The 19,050-nt window shown below is 40.5% G+C and overlaps 1 protein-coding gene across 4 annotated transcripts in view; it reads right to left on the bottom strand.

Annotated features, from left to right (window-relative positions):
• Positions 1–19,050, bottom strand: part of CPED1 (cadherin like and PC-esterase domain containing 1) — a 280,292-nt gene that overhangs the window by 39,221 nt on the left and 222,021 nt on the right. For all 4 annotated transcript variants that reach the window (XM_070423793.1, XM_070423794.1, XM_070423792.1 and 1 more), the window contains 2 exons: positions 17,389–17,506; positions 8,746–8,882 (listed from right to left, as the gene is read on the bottom strand). In XM_070423793.1, the coding sequence (XP_070279894.1) occupies positions 8,746–8,882; positions 17,389–17,506 (255 nt within the window). The remainder of the gene's footprint in view (positions 1–8,745; positions 8,883–17,388; positions 17,507–19,050) is intronic.

The following is a 19,050-nucleotide window of genomic DNA, read 5'->3' as shown; positions in this document are numbered from 1 at the left end:
AGTATCTTAGATTCTTTTGATCTGTCGAGGCTGGGAAAGAACTAAGTATATGTAGGGTCAATAGGCAGGGCAAAGAACTGTTTTATAAAATCACTTCCCTTCTTCCTCCTTTTCCTCCTCCATCGGTCCTATCTTCAATATTCACAGAAATGGGGATATTTCTTCAGATCCAATAAAGTGTGTTAGATGCCAACAGGACTCAGACTGGAATTCACTGAAACCTTCCAAGAGGGGAAGGTTCATAGAACTGCAATAGGAGCTATTTGTCCATTAATTTAGGCAGTGCCTACTTATTGGAGAGCTTTTATATATGTACATAAAGGAATGAAAGTGGAGTTTTATTCACTGTCTAATCCAGGGCCAAGTGTGTTTAGAAAGCTCACAGTGATTCTGATAAGCCCATGATTGATCAACATCACTCTCATAAGAAAAATACCCATTTCTAAATAAGGCAAGGGGGGACAGAGCTCGCATGAAGGTGAAACTGATCAGATGGCTAATTATATTTAGGGCACGATGAAAATCTAGCTCAACAAACCATCTCTCTGTGCAATGTAATATGATTACAACAAATGTTTTCTTTTCTTTTCTTTTCTTTTTAAAATACATTTTATTGATTTTTTACAGAGAGGAAGGGAGAGGGATAGAGAGCTAGAAACATCGATGAGAGAGAAACATCGATCGGCTGCCTCCTGCACACCTCCCACTGGGGATGTGCCCGCAACCAAGGTACATGCCCTTGACCAGAATTGAACCCGGGACCATTCAGTCCCCAGGCCGACGCTCTATCCACTGAGCCAAACCGGTTAGGGCAACAAATGTTTTCTAATGATGCATTTTGATTACATTGGCTATAGATGACCAACCAAACTGTTCTTTGGGGTCAAGAACAAATGTAAGTGGACATTTAGGGAAGTCACTCTCAAACACATGAAATTTGGCCAAAAATGAAAAACAAGCAACTAAACAATGTCATCTAGACATAGATCTTCTAGCTGCCTGTTCATCTATATTGCCTTTCCATGATGATTGTGGGCATTAATGTATAAGTCATCCTTTCCTGGTGAGAGTGAGGATGACCTATACATTTTCTTTTATCCACTCTTTTTTATTGAAACTGACAAGCAACAACGAATGATTTCTGTAACTATAATGGAACTTACATATTAGAACATCTTATTATAGAGTAGCCACACTTAAAAAAAATGTAAACAGCTTTAAATTCACGAAATGACTTAACTTGCAAACATTACTTTAAAATGTAAGTTACATTTCCTGTTTTAACAGTTGAGTGTAAGTACGTTCAGTAAATACTGCCTTTTTATATTTCCCTTTCCTACTTGCACTCTTCTCTCAGATACTTTATTAGTGGTTTAAATTCTGAACTAGGTTTTCAACTGACAGACTAAATAAGGGCTTGTTTATCTCAGTTTGGTAAGGCTCCTACGTTTTTTCAGTTGCAAATGTGATGATCACATTTCTAAACCATTTCTTGTATATTTCGCACTATGATTACACAGTTATGCTCTGATACATTTTTACAAACCCCATTCATATTCTATTAAGAGGTGTGTATCTAAAACCTGTGAGAGTATAATTGAAAGCAGTTTACATTTTTCAGTTAAGTTTGCTTTGATTCAACATGATTACACATCACAAAACCTATACATATATGCAAAAACATAAAGATAAAATAACTCACATTTGGATAAATGTAGAGTTTACTAGGAGTCCCATATGTACCTGCCCTCCATACCCAAGCAAGTATGCCATAGAAACGGGATACAAATGCTTCCAGGAGAAACTTTGTTCCATCTTCCCCCACAGACAAGTCTCCTGTTCACTTTGCTGAAGTGAAGGTAACTGTTGACTGAAGTATAGAAAGTACGGTCCTGCTCAGGTGCCATTGGGAATACTGGTCAAAGTTACTGGAAACGTGAACCCTTTTTATTTATTTATTTTTCTAAATATATTTTATTGACTTTTTATAGAGAGGAAGGGACAGGGATAGAGAGTTAGAAACATCGATGAGAGAGAAACATCGATCAGCTGCCTCCTGAACACCCCCTACTGGGAGGATGTGCCCGCAACCAAGGTACATGCCCTTGACCAGAATCAAACCTGGGACGCCCCAGTCCACAGGCCGGCGCTCTGTCCACTGAGCTAAACCGGTTAGTGCTTGAACCCTTTTTAGAATCCCAGTTAATGTGCGTCCTGTTCCTTCCCCACAGGTTTGCATGCATTTCCAAGTATAGTCTGACATTCATCAATGTAACACAGTAGTAAAGAGATGTAAAAGATCATAATAAGGAGAGAAGGAAACTCAATGGAAAGAAATGACTACTTGGAAATTCCAAAGAGAGCATAATACTTTTTGAATTTTCAAGTAGTTGTTTCCAATAACTCTCACCTTTCCAGTCCAATTCTGTTGCCTTTTAATCTGATTCTTCAAAGAAAGATAACTCAGTTCAGCGCATCCCCAAAGCTGAAGCTGGCCTTGCTTAGGGTATAAAATAAAGTTCTGCTTTTTGTAGCATGACATGTTTGCACTACTTATTCCTGGTATAAGTGGAGCTTTTGGATTCTCACTGCAAAAACCTGAGATTTTCATATTAATTGGAAGTCTTCAGGTTAGTAAGGCTACTATACCATTAGAATATGCCTGTTTAGGTATGTCTGCAAATTCCCATAAGCCAAGATGCAAAAGTTGGAACATACAAAAAAATAAGACACTCCGAGTCATCTCTAGTGCCTGCCTCACCTGCTTGGTCTGTTCCCTCCATCCTCTGTTCCTTCGAGTGAGAGGGAAATCAAAGAAAGCACTGGGCTTGAGTGATAGGACTCTCATCATAGATTCTTTTTGGGGGGAAATAAAGGTTCTTAATTTTTTAGTTGAATTACACTATTTCAAAGTGATGTGATTGGTAGACTGTCACTACAACTTTTAGCAACTTTTCCAGAACCTGCGTGCCAGGGTCAGGTACCTGCCTCTGTGCTTCTCCCACTTCTGTAATTATCACAGAATGCTGTAATGATTGCGTCTCTCACTTGTCTTCTGTTAGCGATTTAACACCTTGGTGTATGTATGCACTTAGAATAGACTCTTAACTCAACAAAAGCTGGATGAATGAACAACATGACATTGTAGAAATTATAGAAAGTATTCTGCACTTACCTTTGTTAAATTGGACCCTCTTCTGTAGTAACATACTAGGGATACCTGATATTGCAAGGTTTCTGATACAGGGCAGTAGAGTTACTTTGATGGGTTTTGATAAATACAAAATCACTTTGTTTGATGGAATCAAAACTGTAGAATCTGAGGCTCTTACTACTCCATAACCCTGCTGTCCTCACGTATATGTGAAGTGATTTTCTGTATAATGTTCATATGTCATGTTTCTTTTCTTGAATGTGTGACATGGTTGAAAGAGTGAAAAAATCAGTATAATCAGTATATAAGATTTTTAAAAGCTAAAATATTTGTTACTTATTTTTGTAATTGGTATACTTCAACATTTATTTGTCTTTGAAATAGAATGATGCTTTAGAGAATTCTGGGTAGGATGGAAACTTAATTATCCCAGTAATGACAGATCAGAGTTTCAGGATCACTTTGTATATGTATATTATTCTCATAGAAAGTGAAAAATAGAGGCACTGGGAAAATCTTTTGCTAAATTACTCCTATTCACAAAGGGAACTTTTTTTTTTTTAACAACTAAGTACTTTATAGTTATTATTTTATGTCTGGGAAGCTCTTTATTTCACCATCTATTTTGAATGATATTCTTGCTGGATATATTAATATTGGTTTCAGATTCTTTCTTTCCATTATCTTGAGTACTTCATGCCATTTCTTTCTGACCTGTAGAATTTCTGATGATAAATCAGATGACAGCCTTATGGGAGCTCCTTTGTAGGAAACAGTTTGCTTTTCTCTTGCTATCTTTAAAATTATGTCTCTGTCTTTATTTTTTGGCATTTTAATTATGATGTGTCTAGGTGTGAATCTGTTTGGATCCTTCTTGCTTGGGAATCTCTGTGCCTCCTAAACTTGTGTGACTTTTTCCTTCACTAGGTTAGGAACGTTTTCTGCCATTATTTCTCCAAACACATTCTCTATCCCCTTCTCACTTTCTGCCTCTCCTGGCATACCTGCTATGTGAATATTGTTATATTTCATGTTGTCCCACAGATCCCTTAAGTTGTCCTCCTGTTTTTTAATAGTTTTTTCTTTTTGGTTCTCTGATTGAGTGAATTTTTTCTACCTTATCTTCTAATTCACTGATCTGATCCTCAGCTTCCCCTAATCTGTTGTGTATTCCTTCCAATGTGTTCTTTATTTGTGCTATGGCATTCTTTATTTCTGTTTTCATAGTTACTATATATTTTCTCATGATGTTGAGCATCTTTACCATCATTATTCTGAACTCTCAGAAAAACTTCTTATCTCCATTTCATTTATCTCTTCTTCTGGAGAATTCACTTGTTCTTTTATTTGGGGGTTGTTTTTTTGTCTCCTCATTTTGGGTGCCTGTTTGGGTTTGTGACTATGTATTGGTAGATCTGCTATGCCTCTCAATCTCTAGTGCAGGACAATGTCAAATGTTGTTTCTGACTAATTAGATCAGGCAAAGACTCAAAACCTCCAGAAACTGCTTCTGCTTGCAGACTGATTGGATTTAGTCTTGAATAGCTGTCAGGAAATTGCCCACAGGTATGGTGAGAGTTTTTTCCAACAGGGTGGGGGTAACTGCTTCTGCCTGGAGGCTAGTTGTTATTCTCAGTCTTTTAATGAGCCGAAGAAACTCCACACTGTGGGGCAAGGTGTTTTCCAATAGGGTAAGTCAACTGTCTTCCCCCCAGGCAAAACAACCTAGATACAAATTGTCTTCATGAGAAAGATGACTTCAGCAGTGAGAGGGAATGACTCAGCACGAGAAAACAGGGGTCTGCCTTCTCAGCTCTAACCCCAGAATCCCCAACCCTGGCTTCTGCTCACACAGCTCCAGTCCACTCTGCCCTCCCTCTGCTGGAGCACAAGGATACACAGGGAATTTTGTGCATTGGCCCTTTAAGAGGGTGTCTGCATTTCTGGCTGTCTCTCCCTGGCAGACAGCAAACCTGCTGCTTTTCACAGCCAGGTGTTATGTGGGTATCCTTCTTAGTTCTGGTGCTCTCTGCTGGGAGGCTCAGCTTGGGGATTAGACCCCAGAGTTCTCAGTGGCAACCCCCTGCAGCTGAGATATCTCTCCGGAACTTCATTTGCTGTCTGTGGGAGCTTGGCCAACCCTTTTGCACCTCCACCCCTCCTACAGTCTCTATGTGGTCTCCACTTTCTGTCCTCAGTTATCAGGGTTCTCTCCAGTTAGTGTCCAATTGATTATTCAGGAAGCTTTTCTGTATTTTAGTTGTAATTCCAGTTTGGTCCTGGGAGCATGTCTGTGCAGCATCCACTTACTCTCCCGCCATTTTTAATCTGCATAGTTATTATTTTAAACTAGATGCCCAGTGCACGACATTTGTGTACTTAGAGGGGGGGGGGTTCCCCTAAGCCTGGCCTGCACCCTCTTGCAGTCCGGGAGCCCCCTTGGGGGAGGTCTGACTTCTGGCTTAGCGGTGCTCCCCTGTGGTAACTCACTGATCACCAGGGAGCAGTTCCTGCATTGAGCATCTGCCCCCTGGTGGTCAGTGCGCATCATAGTGACCGGTTTGGTCAATTTGCATATTAGCCTTTTATTATATAGATTTTTTACACAATTATTTCTGGATTGTGTGGTGTATGAACATATGAACCTGCATGTATATTACAAAGTCTTCTGATTCTAAGTATAAATTATCTTCCTCAGGCTCTTCCTCCTATGCATTTCCACTGTTCTCACCCTTGTTCTGATTTATACAACATTTTAAAATATGGGTTTTTGGATTTACAAAATGCTCACACATTGTAAAAAAATGAAAATAATACGGATAGTTAGACAGATCTCCTCACCTATCACCAACCCTTCTTTACTACCAAGTCTGCTTCATGGGCATGTGACTTCAACAGTTGCATGGGTCCTGTGCTTGGTTCATTGTGCTGCTGTTGACTTCTTGAAATTCTTAATAATTCTGAATACAGAGTCCTGCATTTTCATTTTTCACTAGGCCTTGAAAAATTTGTAGACGGTCCTGTCAACATCCCACCCTCTTTCACTCCTTACCTCTTATGTAATCACTATGAACTGTTTGCTACTTCCAGAAATTTTCTGTGTATGTAAGCATGTTTGCATTAGTTTTTCCATTGATGGGGTTATTCTATACATATTCTATACTTTTTCTTGCCTCCTCAGTGTTGCATGACTGAATTTTTCCATGAAACAGCCTCCATCTCCCTAGCACCCATTTCCTCCTTCCCTCAGGCAGTCTCCATACCTCCACAGGATGAGCTTTCTAATTCTGGTTTTGCCACCACTCTGCTTAAAATGTACAATGCTTCCCTGTTGTGTATAGAGGAAATTAGCATCCTGGCAAACAAAACAGACTGTAGGACCATTGCCAATGTACTGGTGAACTGAGTTTCAGAGCATGCAGGTCTGAAGGACAACTCTGCACTAGGAAAATCTCCAAGATAAGTCTTTTCTGCAAAGAAGATAGGAATCCCCTAATCTGAACATAGGCCTTTATTTTTAGACTTTGCAATATCGAATCTGTCTAATAGGTAGGAAAAAGTGATCTTCCCTTTTTCTTACCATTACTTTGTAAAGTTGCGAATAATTAACTTTAAAATTAGCAAAGACAGTATTAGGGACTTCATGTCTGTGTGCCCCAAAATTCATATGTTGAAACCCTAACCCCTATGTGATGCTATTAAGAGGTAGAGCCTTCGGGAGGTAATTAAGTTTAGATGAGGTCACAAGAGTGGAGGCTAATCCCAATAGGAAGAGGAAGAGACCAGAGCTCTCTCTCTCTGCTTTGTGGGGACACAGCAAAGAGGCACCCAGATCTGGGACTTCTCAGCCTTCAAAACTGTGAGAAATAAGTATCTCTTTAAGCTACCCAACCCATGATATTTTCTGATAGGAAGGAAGGCTTTAGCTTTCTATAGTGTTGATTAATCTATAGCATAGGATTAGGTTATGTAGACTTACTATTTTTTGAATAAAGAAAATGAGTCTGAGAAAAATGTATACCATGTCCAAAGCCATGGAATTTAGCGATGAACTTAAATTGATATCTCCTGCCCTTCAGGTTAATGGATTGTGACATTTTGGAATTTTCCTGAATCCTCTAAATTTTGAGGTCAGAATGGTATTCTGAAAGAGTTTAGAGAAATCTGATTGTATGGCAACAACTACTTTTATTGCTTCCAGTCCTGCATTTCTAAGATATCAAGGTTCGAATGTCCAAGTTGGTGGTTAAGAATGCCTGTATAGTAGCCACTCACAGACCTGTGCCATCATGGATGAATTAACCTCTGAGCTTTAATTTTCTGAAGTGGAAAACAGTAGATATAGTATCTACCTCACAGAACTATGATTAGAAATAAACAAGATATTAACTTATCAGATTATGCAACAAATATTTATTCAAAAATTGAATAAATTATGTATCAAAAATTATGCTAACAGTGAGAGTATGGCAATGATTCACACCCATTTCCTGCCTTCATGGACCTAACAGTCTGGTTGGATGTAGGGTGTCAGAAAGCACCATAGTTCCTGTACAGAACTAATGCTCGGTTAATAAAAAATATTTATAAATGTTTTCCCTTCCTTCCTACTTTATCTTTAGATATAGTCTCGGTCACAGAATAGGGTGTTTACATTGTAGTCACCATGGAGAAGTCCATCCTCGGCCCTGCCTCTCACCCCTTCATTCTTCTGAAATTATTTGCTAGTAGAAAATATAAACTAAAAATATGAAAACTGGCATACATCCAGTCCTGTGCCTGTTTCTTTATGCATTAATAGAGTTGTTTTTTTAAAATCAGTTTTTGAACTCAATCCTGTCCACATGTAAGAGCTTACAAACAATTTTTTAAGGAAATGCCCATGTAATCGACGAGCTTTGAAAACCTGGATGAGGCTTACTTACTTCATGGTAACCAAGCATCTCAGCCTATGTGCCCAGTTCGCACGTCTGAGAGCTCGGCTGGAATGGACCTAGTCAGAGTGCGCCTCGCAAGAAGACTGCATGGCTAAGAAACCAGCTCAGAAGCCGCACTAAAGGAAAGGCCGCCTAAGGAGGACCATGCGAGCCCTGCTCGGGAATGGGAAGGAAATCGCAAGGCCAGTGTGCAGAGACCATGCCATGCTCTCGGTCAGCTCCAGCAGAAGTGAGTCTGACACACAGGAGGACTGCACTGCTTGTGTGAGCTGCAGATGTCTGTTTGGCCTGCTGTGCTCTGCTAGGGCTGCAGTTGTCAAGGCCAGCTGCTCTGAACGGCCAGCTGTCAGCGGACATGGCGAGCTCTTACCACTTTGTGCTGAGAAAACTACCATGGAATGCGATCAGCACAGGATATGACTTTAATATCCTCCATCTGTCAAGTAGACGTATTTGGAAATAATGGCGTGCTTTTGCGCAAGAATTGTTAAAGCTCTTCTACGATAACATTTACACAAGTTAAAAAGCCAATTGCATGGTTAGTCAGGCTCTGCGGGGTGAGAGGGCAGGGATTGGTCTAGCAGATGCGACTCATGGCCACCGGTGCTGTGGGTGGTGTCAAGGAAAGGATTCCCCCACTGGATCCAAACCTACCTTCCTTGCTCCCAGGCACTGCTGCAGCTGAGGCTTGGTGAGGACGCCATACTGGCAGTTGTGGGGCTGCCACGTTATTTCTCTCCAGTCACAGGTCCTGTTGTCTGAACAACTAAGGCAAGGCATGATCCATTGGCCTGGAACAGACACCAAAACCTCCTTTGGTTCAGTTTCTCCTGATGAAATTACAGTTTGCAAGGGACCTTGGGGTTCGGCTGTGGCACACCCTCCCAGAAGCTGCGGTGAGAAGACCACTCTTGCCATACAAATCGAGTGGAGCAATACGTGGTCTCTTTCCAACCGAATAGAATCTCACTACATAATGATCTGAAATAGCACAGTTCATGCTGAAATCAAGTCTGAGCTCAGTTCTGTGAAACAGCGTACTTATACAAAGTCTAGTGATCAGGCACTACTCAATTAAAAAGCATATTTAAAAAATAATTTTAAAAAATAATCACATTTTTTAAACTGTAAAATTAGACCCTTGGGACCAACGAAGGTGGGCAGCCACTAATATTGAGGTAGTTGGCCATAAATAGTGATTAGTTTAACTTATGCTTATGTGAGCAATCCATTAAGAAAGTTACTTTTATATTCTGATAATTTATTATTTTGAAGACCAGTTCCTTAATTTGATGGATGTCATTTTTGGTGTGAATCTCTTCACCTCTTTTTTAGCTCCGTTGCCTTTATTTCTTCAGCTGTTAGATGAGGTATGTAGTGTTCTCACATGATTGGTGTGAGGATTTAATGGGATAATGTACCTAATGCACCAAGCACAGTTACAATATCATATTCATTTTTGTTCCTAGTAGACTTCAGGCACGAAGTAGGTCCCAAGCTTTAGTAAATGTGCACAAAATAAATGAATATTCTCAGTGTATTTAAGATCTTTTCTATTTTATTGATAAGGTGATATGCATCCAAAACATACTAAGTGTAATAAGTCAGTCAGAGAAAGACAAGTTGTTTTTCTCTGACTGACTTAGTGTGAGTAGATACATTAATAATTTATTAGAAAAAAAGTCAAGAAATGACTTGATTTTTCCTTGTTTATCTTTTCAGAAATGGAGTGTGCACTAGCACATTAAACATGAAGTCATTTATCTTCTTTGTGGAGGAGACCCTGATGTCTACAGAGGTAATATGCTCTACCTTAAAGGCTTGCCTGTGTTACTACTAAATGTTTCTCTTTAAAATATTGAGGAGATATATATTCCCAGGAACTTTTTAAGTTTGAAAGGAAAAATTTGAACAACGTTATCCATTATGGCTTTGATTTGTGGCTCTGCTAACAAAAGTATCAGGTGTTACATTGATTTTAGTGGGAAGAGTTTCTCCTTTCGGGGGATGAATACGGTGCCATCTGCACTTCACGACCTCGGGGATGTCCGGATTGTGTATGCGGGTGTGTGTGAGAGGAGAGCTAGTTTATGTCTTACTAATACATTTTTTCCCCTCACAGAAAGAGAAAAAAGTGTATTTACGTTAAGAGAGAGAAACTGGGGGAGATAAAATATTACTCTCTAGGAGGATTTTAATTTAGTACATTATTGAAGTAGCTTCCCTATTAGATGTTAGATGCTATTAGTGTTAAAATATCACAACAACTTAAAAATATTTAACATTTTCATAGCACCTGGCAGGTGCTAGGGATATTCTAAGCACTTTTCATAAATTATCCAATTTGAGCCTCCTAACTATGATGCTAAACCTCAAATATTTATAATCAGACAAAAAGTTTATAATTTCTACAAGTCAAATAATTATAATAATAAGTAATGCATAATTAAGTAAAAAAAATATCTGTGTGGTCCTGAAAGAGCCTGGGCTTTGGAGATACACACCTGGGTTCTGCCTCCAGCTAGCTCTGAGGATCTCAACACCGCACAGCAGGGCCACCTGGAAGGCTTTTTAAAAATCACCCATGCCCCGGTTGTTTGCTAGGCTCATTAAATCCGAGCTGCTGGGCTGGGCATGGGACTCATGGAGTTTTTTGTTTTTTAATTAAATATAGTTAAGTTTATTTTCTCTTATTCTATTTTTTTCTTTATTGTTGAAAGTATTACATATGTCTCCCTTTCTCCCCCATTAACCCTCCTCCACCCGCCCCCACCCCCCGCCTTCCACACCCTATTGTCTGTGTCCATGGGTTATGCTTATATGCATACAAGGTCTTTGGTTGATTACCTCCCACCCACCCACCCTCCCCCGCCTTCCCTCTGCGATTCTACACTCTGTTCTATGCTTCCATGTTTCTGGATCCACTCCGTTCATCAGTTTATTTTGTTCATTAGATTCCACCTATGAGTGTGATCATGTGATACTTGTCTTTCTTTGACTAACTTATTTCACTTATTATGATATTCTCCATCATGAAGTATTTTTTAAAATGCTTTTCAGGTAATTCCATGTGCAGCCAAGGTTGAGAACCACTGTTTAACTTGTATAGGTTACTTAATTTTCTCTACACGGAAAATATGTATGGCACCTGCCATAGTGCCTGCTACCTAGCAATTGATGAATACATTTTACCCCCCACCCCCACCTTAAGTAAACCATGGTAGTCCAGAATAAAGAAAGTGTCATGGGGGCAAGAGTTGTCTGGAAGGTTCCATGGAATGCATAAACGGAAATGAGGTCTTATGGATAGACAAGAATTGGACATATGGAATCGGTGGTGTTTAGGGGCAGTGATGGGTGGACCTGAGAGAAGTGAGGCAGAAGAAGTGACTATATATATTGGAGAGTAAAAGTTCTGCTGGGTGAAAGGTGTTTCCACTTTCCATATGTAGAGTCTAGCAGTATTATTAAAAGATACAACACAGAAAGTGTTAGGAGTGTGCTTGTCTCACCCTCTGATTCTCTTGTATAGATTTTCTGCGCTTTTCATTCAAAATATAACTTGCTTTCTACATCTAATTTTTCCTGGCACACAGGGTTTGTAATCCATAATGAACTCCTTCACCTCTATGCTTGGTCTCTTCTAATTCGATGTGATTTAGACATAGCCTTAAGTTTAATGTTTGTTGATTAATTTCTCAAGAAAACCTCCTTCTGGAAGTGACTTTACTTCATAGAGATTTGCATTTTGTGAACATATAGAACCCTCTTGGATGGGGTTCAATGGGCCTTGGGTCTCCTCCTCTTTTAGAAATGAGGTAAACTGAGGCTTACAGCATTGAATGACAGAGGTGAAATCATGCCGTTCATGACAGGGCTGGGCCAGAACTGAGGCCTAGAAGTCTCCACTTTGCTGATCATTTTATCATGTTGAATTAGGTCAGCACAGAATCACCAGCTGAAAATGAAATATGGCCTAACAGTGTCATTTGTGGCATTTACAGGAAAACCCATAAATAGGTTTTCGTATTTTTTAAATGAACTTATCTTTACTTCAAATACTTGAATTTATTCAGTGGGTTCATGTGTTGACAGAGATTATTTTTCAAACAGAAAGATGGTTGATTTTCTTTCTAAGAGGATGGCAGGATGTTGGGGACAGGAAGGTGTTTCTGCTAATGAGATTATATTTAAAGGGCTCAGCTTTCATCAGATCCTTGAATATTTAAGAGCACATGCATCCTCTCCCACAGACACGCTCCTCTCCCCCAGCCCTTTGCTGGCAGCTAATTTTGCACAAACTGAGGCTTTCTTTGGTCACTTGCTGCTATGGCTGAAGAAACAAGTGGCCAAATAAATACAAGCACAAAGATACAAATATGAGTACAATTAGTTTGGGGGGGGAGAGGGACGGACAACTGATTGGGTCTCTAAAATCTTGGTCCCATTGATTCATACTACTATATATTTATACAGTCCTAACTCTGCATTTTTGTATTGGTTAACAATGCCTTTCTTTCAAGTTAGTAATACTGCTTAAAAGATGCATCTGCAGGACTGGAGTTCCTTGACATCTTAAATGATACCAGCTCTTACCTAAAATTGTCAAAAAGAAGGACATAAATTCTATGTTCTGTATTTAAACATTGAATGAATCAAAGCTGTGATTTCTGAAATAAAATATGACATATGTTTTAGGGAAAAACATTCTGAGGCATAAAACGGCCTTTTGTGAGAAGTTATTTGATTTATAATTATAGCTTTGTATTTAATGAGTTAGATTTCTGCCATTTAAGTGAATGAGACCAGGCAATATAATGGAGAAAAAAATTAACTTTTTGATTTAGGGCCACATTGAGATATAAAATCACATAGATGATAATACTAATTCTAGATTTTATAATGCTATAAAATAAAGCAGTTTTTACTTAAAAGTAAGGTCTGATTAATGCTTTTGTGCACATAGCATAAAATGAAATCTGAACTATTTTCCTTAAAGGTAATTCTTATTCAATAATCATTGTATACATCTCTTCTTTCTCCAAATTAGAAGAATTATTTTTTTCCTTGTGAAGTAACAGATTTTATTCTTAGGTTGTGTCTTATAGTTAAATTACTTTCTAAAGGTTAGAAATCCACTAAAGAATTGCAAAATCATATTAGCTAGTGTTATAGAAAAGACATTGTGACCGTCATTACATTGGCAAGGTGAAAGAATGGACCCGATTCTGCCAAATGCCTGTAATGGGCTGTGAAAATCAGTTTTTGGAAATAATCTGTGGCCTAAAAATATAAGAAGCTAAAGCGAGAGCTCCTAAGTAAACTTCCTCCTGTGCTGTCGACCATGATAACTTCGTTCAACAGAAGGGAGTCCTACCATCAAGGAAGGAAAATGATCTCCAGCAGCAAAAAATCCATTCTTGCAAAAAACAATATATAGATAGAGAGAGATATAAAAAGTCCATTCTTGCAAACCACTGTCCCCAATCTCACTCATTTACTTTGAATACTTAGGACCTCAAGGGCCGAGCAGTTATCCCTGGTTGACTGTGCCTTGGCTGCACACATTCTTCTGTGGAAGCGAGGAGAGCTTGGACATGGTTTTAGTTCAGCAACCATTTAAAAAAAAATTAAATCCTCACTCGAGGATATTTTTCCATTGATTTTTACAGAGGGCGGAAGAGAGAGAGAAAGAGAGAAATATCGATGTGAGAGAAACACATTGATTGGTTGCCTCCTGCATGCACCCTGACTAGGGCCGGGGCTGGGGAGGAGCCTGCAACTGAGGTATGTGCCCTTATGGGAATCGAACCTGGGACCCTTTGGTCCGCAGGTTGATGCTCTATCCACTGAGCATACCGGCTAGGGCAGTTCATCAACCATTTTTAAATCATGTATTAGACACTGAAAGGTGAATAAGGGACAAACTCTGTTCTGGAGAAACATGCAAACCAGGGTGGTCATTAGTAAAAATGTATTGCTAATGCGCATTTGACATGTGAATACATAGATACTGTACCGGATGTACATATATGAGTACTTCTATACGTATACATTAATTGCATTATAAAACAAAAGTAAGAGTGATTAGATAAAAAGCAAATGTGCATATATTTTAATCTTTGCTGGGTTCGTCCTGTGCCACTGACCATTCAGATACATCATTCCACTTTACAGGCTACTAATTAGAGAAAGAAAGAGAAACATGTAAATGAAGCATCTGAAACAATGAGGTAAGTGCTACTGTAGACATGTGTCCAAGGTATTCTGGGAGCACAGAAGAGAAGCTAATCTGGGGGTGGGGCGGTAAAGAAAGGCTTCCTGGAGAGGAAGATAGAGCATCAGAAGACCGAGGCCAAGCTGGGGAGGCTGGTAGGAGAGGGAACCACATGGACAATAGCCTGGAGTCCTGGGCAGCATCATTGGCATAAAATGAGACGGAGAGGCTAGGAGGAGCTGGGAGACACAGGAGGATCAGATTATGGAGGCCTGCAATAGTCAGACTAGGACAGTGATGGCGAACCTTTTGAACTCGGCGTGTCAGCATTTTGAAAAACCCTAACTTTGGTGCCGTGTCACATATAGAAATTTTTTGATATTTGTAACCATAGTAAAACAAAGACTTATATTTTTGATATTTATTTTATATATTTAAATGCCATTTAACAAAGAAAAATCAACCAAAAAATGAGTTTGCGTGTCACCTCTGACATGCGTGTCATAGGTTCGCAATCACTGGACTAGAATGATGGGCTTGCTTGGGGAGTCAGTTTGGGGGTTTCTGTAAAGAAGCCTAGCTACTCAAGTTACCAGAAGGCTCCTGTTCTGTGGGGATTTCTCCTATGAGGAACAGGCGTAGTCACAGCTCCCCATCAGGGCCTGGCCGAGGTTCCTGCAAACTTAATGGCCAAGACTTCTGGAAGGATCTCAGTAATGTATCTTTGATTTCTTGCTGAAGAACTTTTGACTTGGTTCAGTAGGAGGAATGAAATTAAGTTGTTTTATGATTCTCATAAATTGTCATCTGATTAAAAAAAATGCTTACTAGCCTCATTGGTGTCTCTTTTGTATACAAGAGTATCTAACTGTATTTCACTTCACCAAGAGAATCATGAATTATACCACCTGATGCCCCGTAATGGGCAAACCACTCTTTATGCCCTGACTGGAATTTATTATTTAGAACACATGTTCAAGGACGCGGTATGCCCGTGCTTGTTAACTGGGTGTGCCAAATTGCGATTTGTCCTGCCCATTTGTGAAACTCATTTCCCATCTACACTGTGGTGTGAAGTTCATGGTAAGGGTAGAAAAGCTCCTGAGTATTTTTTCAGACTTTTTAGATGAAGGGAGGCCTGGGGTCAGGAGGCCAGCGTGGGAACCAGGAAACTCAGAGAAGATGACCCCTGCACCGCTGCTGGCCTTGGAGGCATGTTCAGTCCCAGATCCGGCTTGACCCCACTGGTCTCCACTGAAAGCAGCACATTGCGGGAGGGGGGATGCGGGAGGGGGCTGGGGCAGCGGGAGGGGGGCAGCGGGAGGGGGGCTGGGGCTGCGGGACGGGGGCTGCGGCTGTGGCCAGTGGCACCAAAGTCTCTCACTCATGGTCTGCTCTCGGCTTAGGCAGGTCTGAACTCTCATTTGAATTGAACATCACAATTTTCCTGCCTCTACTATGCTCAATATATGGAAGACATTATTAATCATTCCCAAAGACCTTTTTTATAATTAAAGAACATGATTTAAAATGAAACATGTACCTGTCAGAATGGCTATCATCAATAAATCAACAAGCAAGTGTTGTCGAGGATGTGGAGTAAAGGGAACCCTCATGCACTGTTGGTGGGAATGCAGACTGGTGCAGCCACTGTGGGAAGCAGTATGGAGTTACCTCAAAATATTAAAAATGGAACTGCCTTTTGACCCAGCAATTCCACTTCTGGGAATATATCTGAAGAAACCCAAAACACTAATTCAAAAAAATGTATGGATCCCTGTGTTTATTGCAGTTATTTACAATAGCCAGGATTTGGAAGCAATACAAGTGCCCATCAGTAGATGAGTGGATAAAAAAGCTGTGGTACATTTACACCGTGGAATACTACTCTGCTGGAAAAAGGGAAGAAAATTTTACCCTTTGCAACAGCATGGATGGACCTGGAGAACATTATGCTAAGTGAAACAAGCCAGTCAGAGAAAGACAAGTACCATATGATTTCACTCATATGTAGAATTTAATGAACAAAATTGAACTACCAAGCAAAATAGAGACAGACTCATAGAGAGCAGGCAAACAGCTGGGGAGAGTGGGCCTGGGAAGGGAGGGCTTGAGCAAAAAAAGGTAGAACTCATGGACATGGACAACAGTGTGGTGATTGCGGGGGTGGAGGGAGATGGATGGAGGCAGAAGAGGGCATAGAGGGGATAAATGGTGTTGGAAAAAATAAAGTTAAAAAATAAAATTAAACGTGTATTCTTTGCATTTCTTTGATTCAAAAGATCGACAGATACTTATTGGTATTTCGTGCCTACTCTGTAGAAATTATAGTGGGAAGTGGATTGATACAATGTGAACCAATGAGACTCCTGCCCTTGTGCAGCTGACAGCCTGGGAACACTGACATTACACAATTAATTACATACATAATCATTTAAAGACTCCACTATGGGAGAAAAGCACAGGGTGTTATGGGACTCTATAATAATAAAAGCATAATATGCTAATTAGACCGAATGACCTTCCAGATGACCACGCTATGACACCCACTGGCGCCAGGCCAGCCAAGGTAGGTGCAATGCTATTGGTTGGGGGCCCAGCCATCGTCCCATGATCGTCCAGTAGAGGAGGCCTAGGCCACCAACTGGTGAGCTGTGGTGGGTGGGTGAAGCCTCCCTCTGCCAAGGAAGCCCAGGTCCTGGGTGCCAGAGGGAAGCAGGTGCTGGCAGCCAGGGGAAGGAAGGCCTACTCTTGCACCAATTTTGTGCATCAGGCCTCTAGTATTGAGTAAGGAAACAAATCAGAGACTCAAGGAAGACTGTGGTGTAGTCATGTTTGAGCTGAGATCTGTAGATGAATACCAATTATGTGGGCAAAGAACAGAGGGTGAAGAGAAAAGTAATTAATCAAAATATTTCACATATTAAAACAATGCATTTACATTAATTACATGTGCTGCAGTTCATACTAATAAAAATGTGATTTATTGTCGAGCTTTTTGTATATGGATTTTAAAATAAGCATATACTTATCTACATTAAAGTTTTTTAAAGAGATGTGATAGCCAGTGTGATAGTCACCTTTTGTGTCCCCAGATGGACAAGTGTTTAGTTCGGGCTGTGAAATGGCTTCAATGTAGTCAGAAGAAATAGGCTGCAACCCACAGGCTTCCTCCGGGTGAATCAGCAAACCACAATCCTGCATTCAAATGATAGAATTTAGTTGTCATTAAAATAAACCTGCCCCATAGTAATAGAAAGCAAGACCTTTTGTGTGCCAAATAATATTTATAGATAAAAGGGAGCAATTCTTGTTTACTCTTCTTAGCATATTGACTTATTGATTGTTGTTTGTGCTGTAAGTAGCTTCTTACATTAGGGGATTCATATAAATCCTAATGATAATTTAATCTTTATTTTGCTATTGATATTCCTGTATTGCTTTGCCAATTTTAAAAGAAATGCATGCAAGTTTTACTTTGAAAAGCCGTGTGTTGACACATTGAAAATATAACATACTATAAAGAGGATGCTATTATCCTCTAACATTGAGGAAAAGACAGTTAACGTGAGAAGGAAAGTGGAGGATATTCTATAAGAAGGCTAATTTCACAGATGAATTTTATTTCAACATTAGAGGCCTGGTGCACGAATTCATGCATAAGGGGGAGTCCCTAGGCGTGGCAAGCAATCAGGGCCAATTGGGGCCTGCCTGCTGGAGGGAGGAACGGGGGGAGGGACCGCAGGAGGTTGGCCACTGGCCCAAGGAGGGAGCCGGCCCTTGGCCTTCCTGGGAAAGGAGCTGTGTCCGCCGCCACCCACCCTCGGTTCCCTGTCCCAGCCTGGCCTGCCAGCTGTGGGTGAGGGACTGAGGGAGGTTGGCTGTCTGCAGGCAGTTAGCTGTGGAGTGCACTGACCACCAGGGGGCAGCACCTGCATTGAGCATCTGCCCCCTGGTGGTCAGTGCATGTCATAGTGACTGGTTGACTAGTCATTCCAGTCGTTTGGTCATAATGGCCGCTTAGGCTTTTACATATATAGATTTCTTTTTAAAAAAAATCTATTTTATTGATTTTTTTACAGAGAGGAAGAGAGAGGGATAGAGAGTTAGAAACATTGATCAGCTGCCTCCTGCACACTCCCCACTGGGGATGTGCCTGCAACCAAGGTACGTGCCCTTGACCAGAATTGAACCTGGGACCCTTGAGTCCGCAGGCCGATGCTCTATCCACTGAGCCAAACCGGTTAGGGCTATATATATAGATTTCTTAATGACCCATGGTATGCCCTAAATACAATTAAATACATATATTTTATTCAGAACATGTTCATGTCTTTATAACAGTAGGTAACATCTCCCTGCCATGGGTATCATTGTGGAGGCTTGCTCCTTACTAAGCGCTGCCTTCCTCAGTCTGACGCTGCTGTGAGGAACAGCTCTCGGGGACCTCTTTCCTCCTCTCTTCTCTACTCTAGCAGGTTGGATCACTTTCATTTTTTCTTCTTGGATTTTTTAAAGCTACTGGCACCTGCACCTGCCCTATGTCCTTCTACCCTGCCTCACTGGTTCCGCTGCCACCTTCTCACAGGGTCTCCCAGTCTAACACAATTTAGGGTAGGTCACAAATGCTGCACTCTCTGTTAGGAATGCTCTCCCTCAATTTTGCATGGAGAGTATCTTCCAGTGTTTCAGATCTCAGCAAGGCCTCCTTGAAACTCTAGCACAAGGATGTATCCCTGTTT

The sequence above is a fragment of the Myotis yumanensis genome, unplaced genomic scaffold, assembly GCF_028538775.1.
Source record: "Myotis yumanensis isolate MYYU_CA2020_CCGP unplaced genomic scaffold, mMyoYum1.0.hap1 SCAF_9, whole genome shotgun sequence".
Lineage (NCBI taxonomy): Eukaryota > Metazoa > Chordata > Mammalia > Chiroptera > Vespertilionidae > Myotis > Myotis yumanensis.
This window is presented reverse-complemented; position numbering and strand designations above follow the sequence as displayed.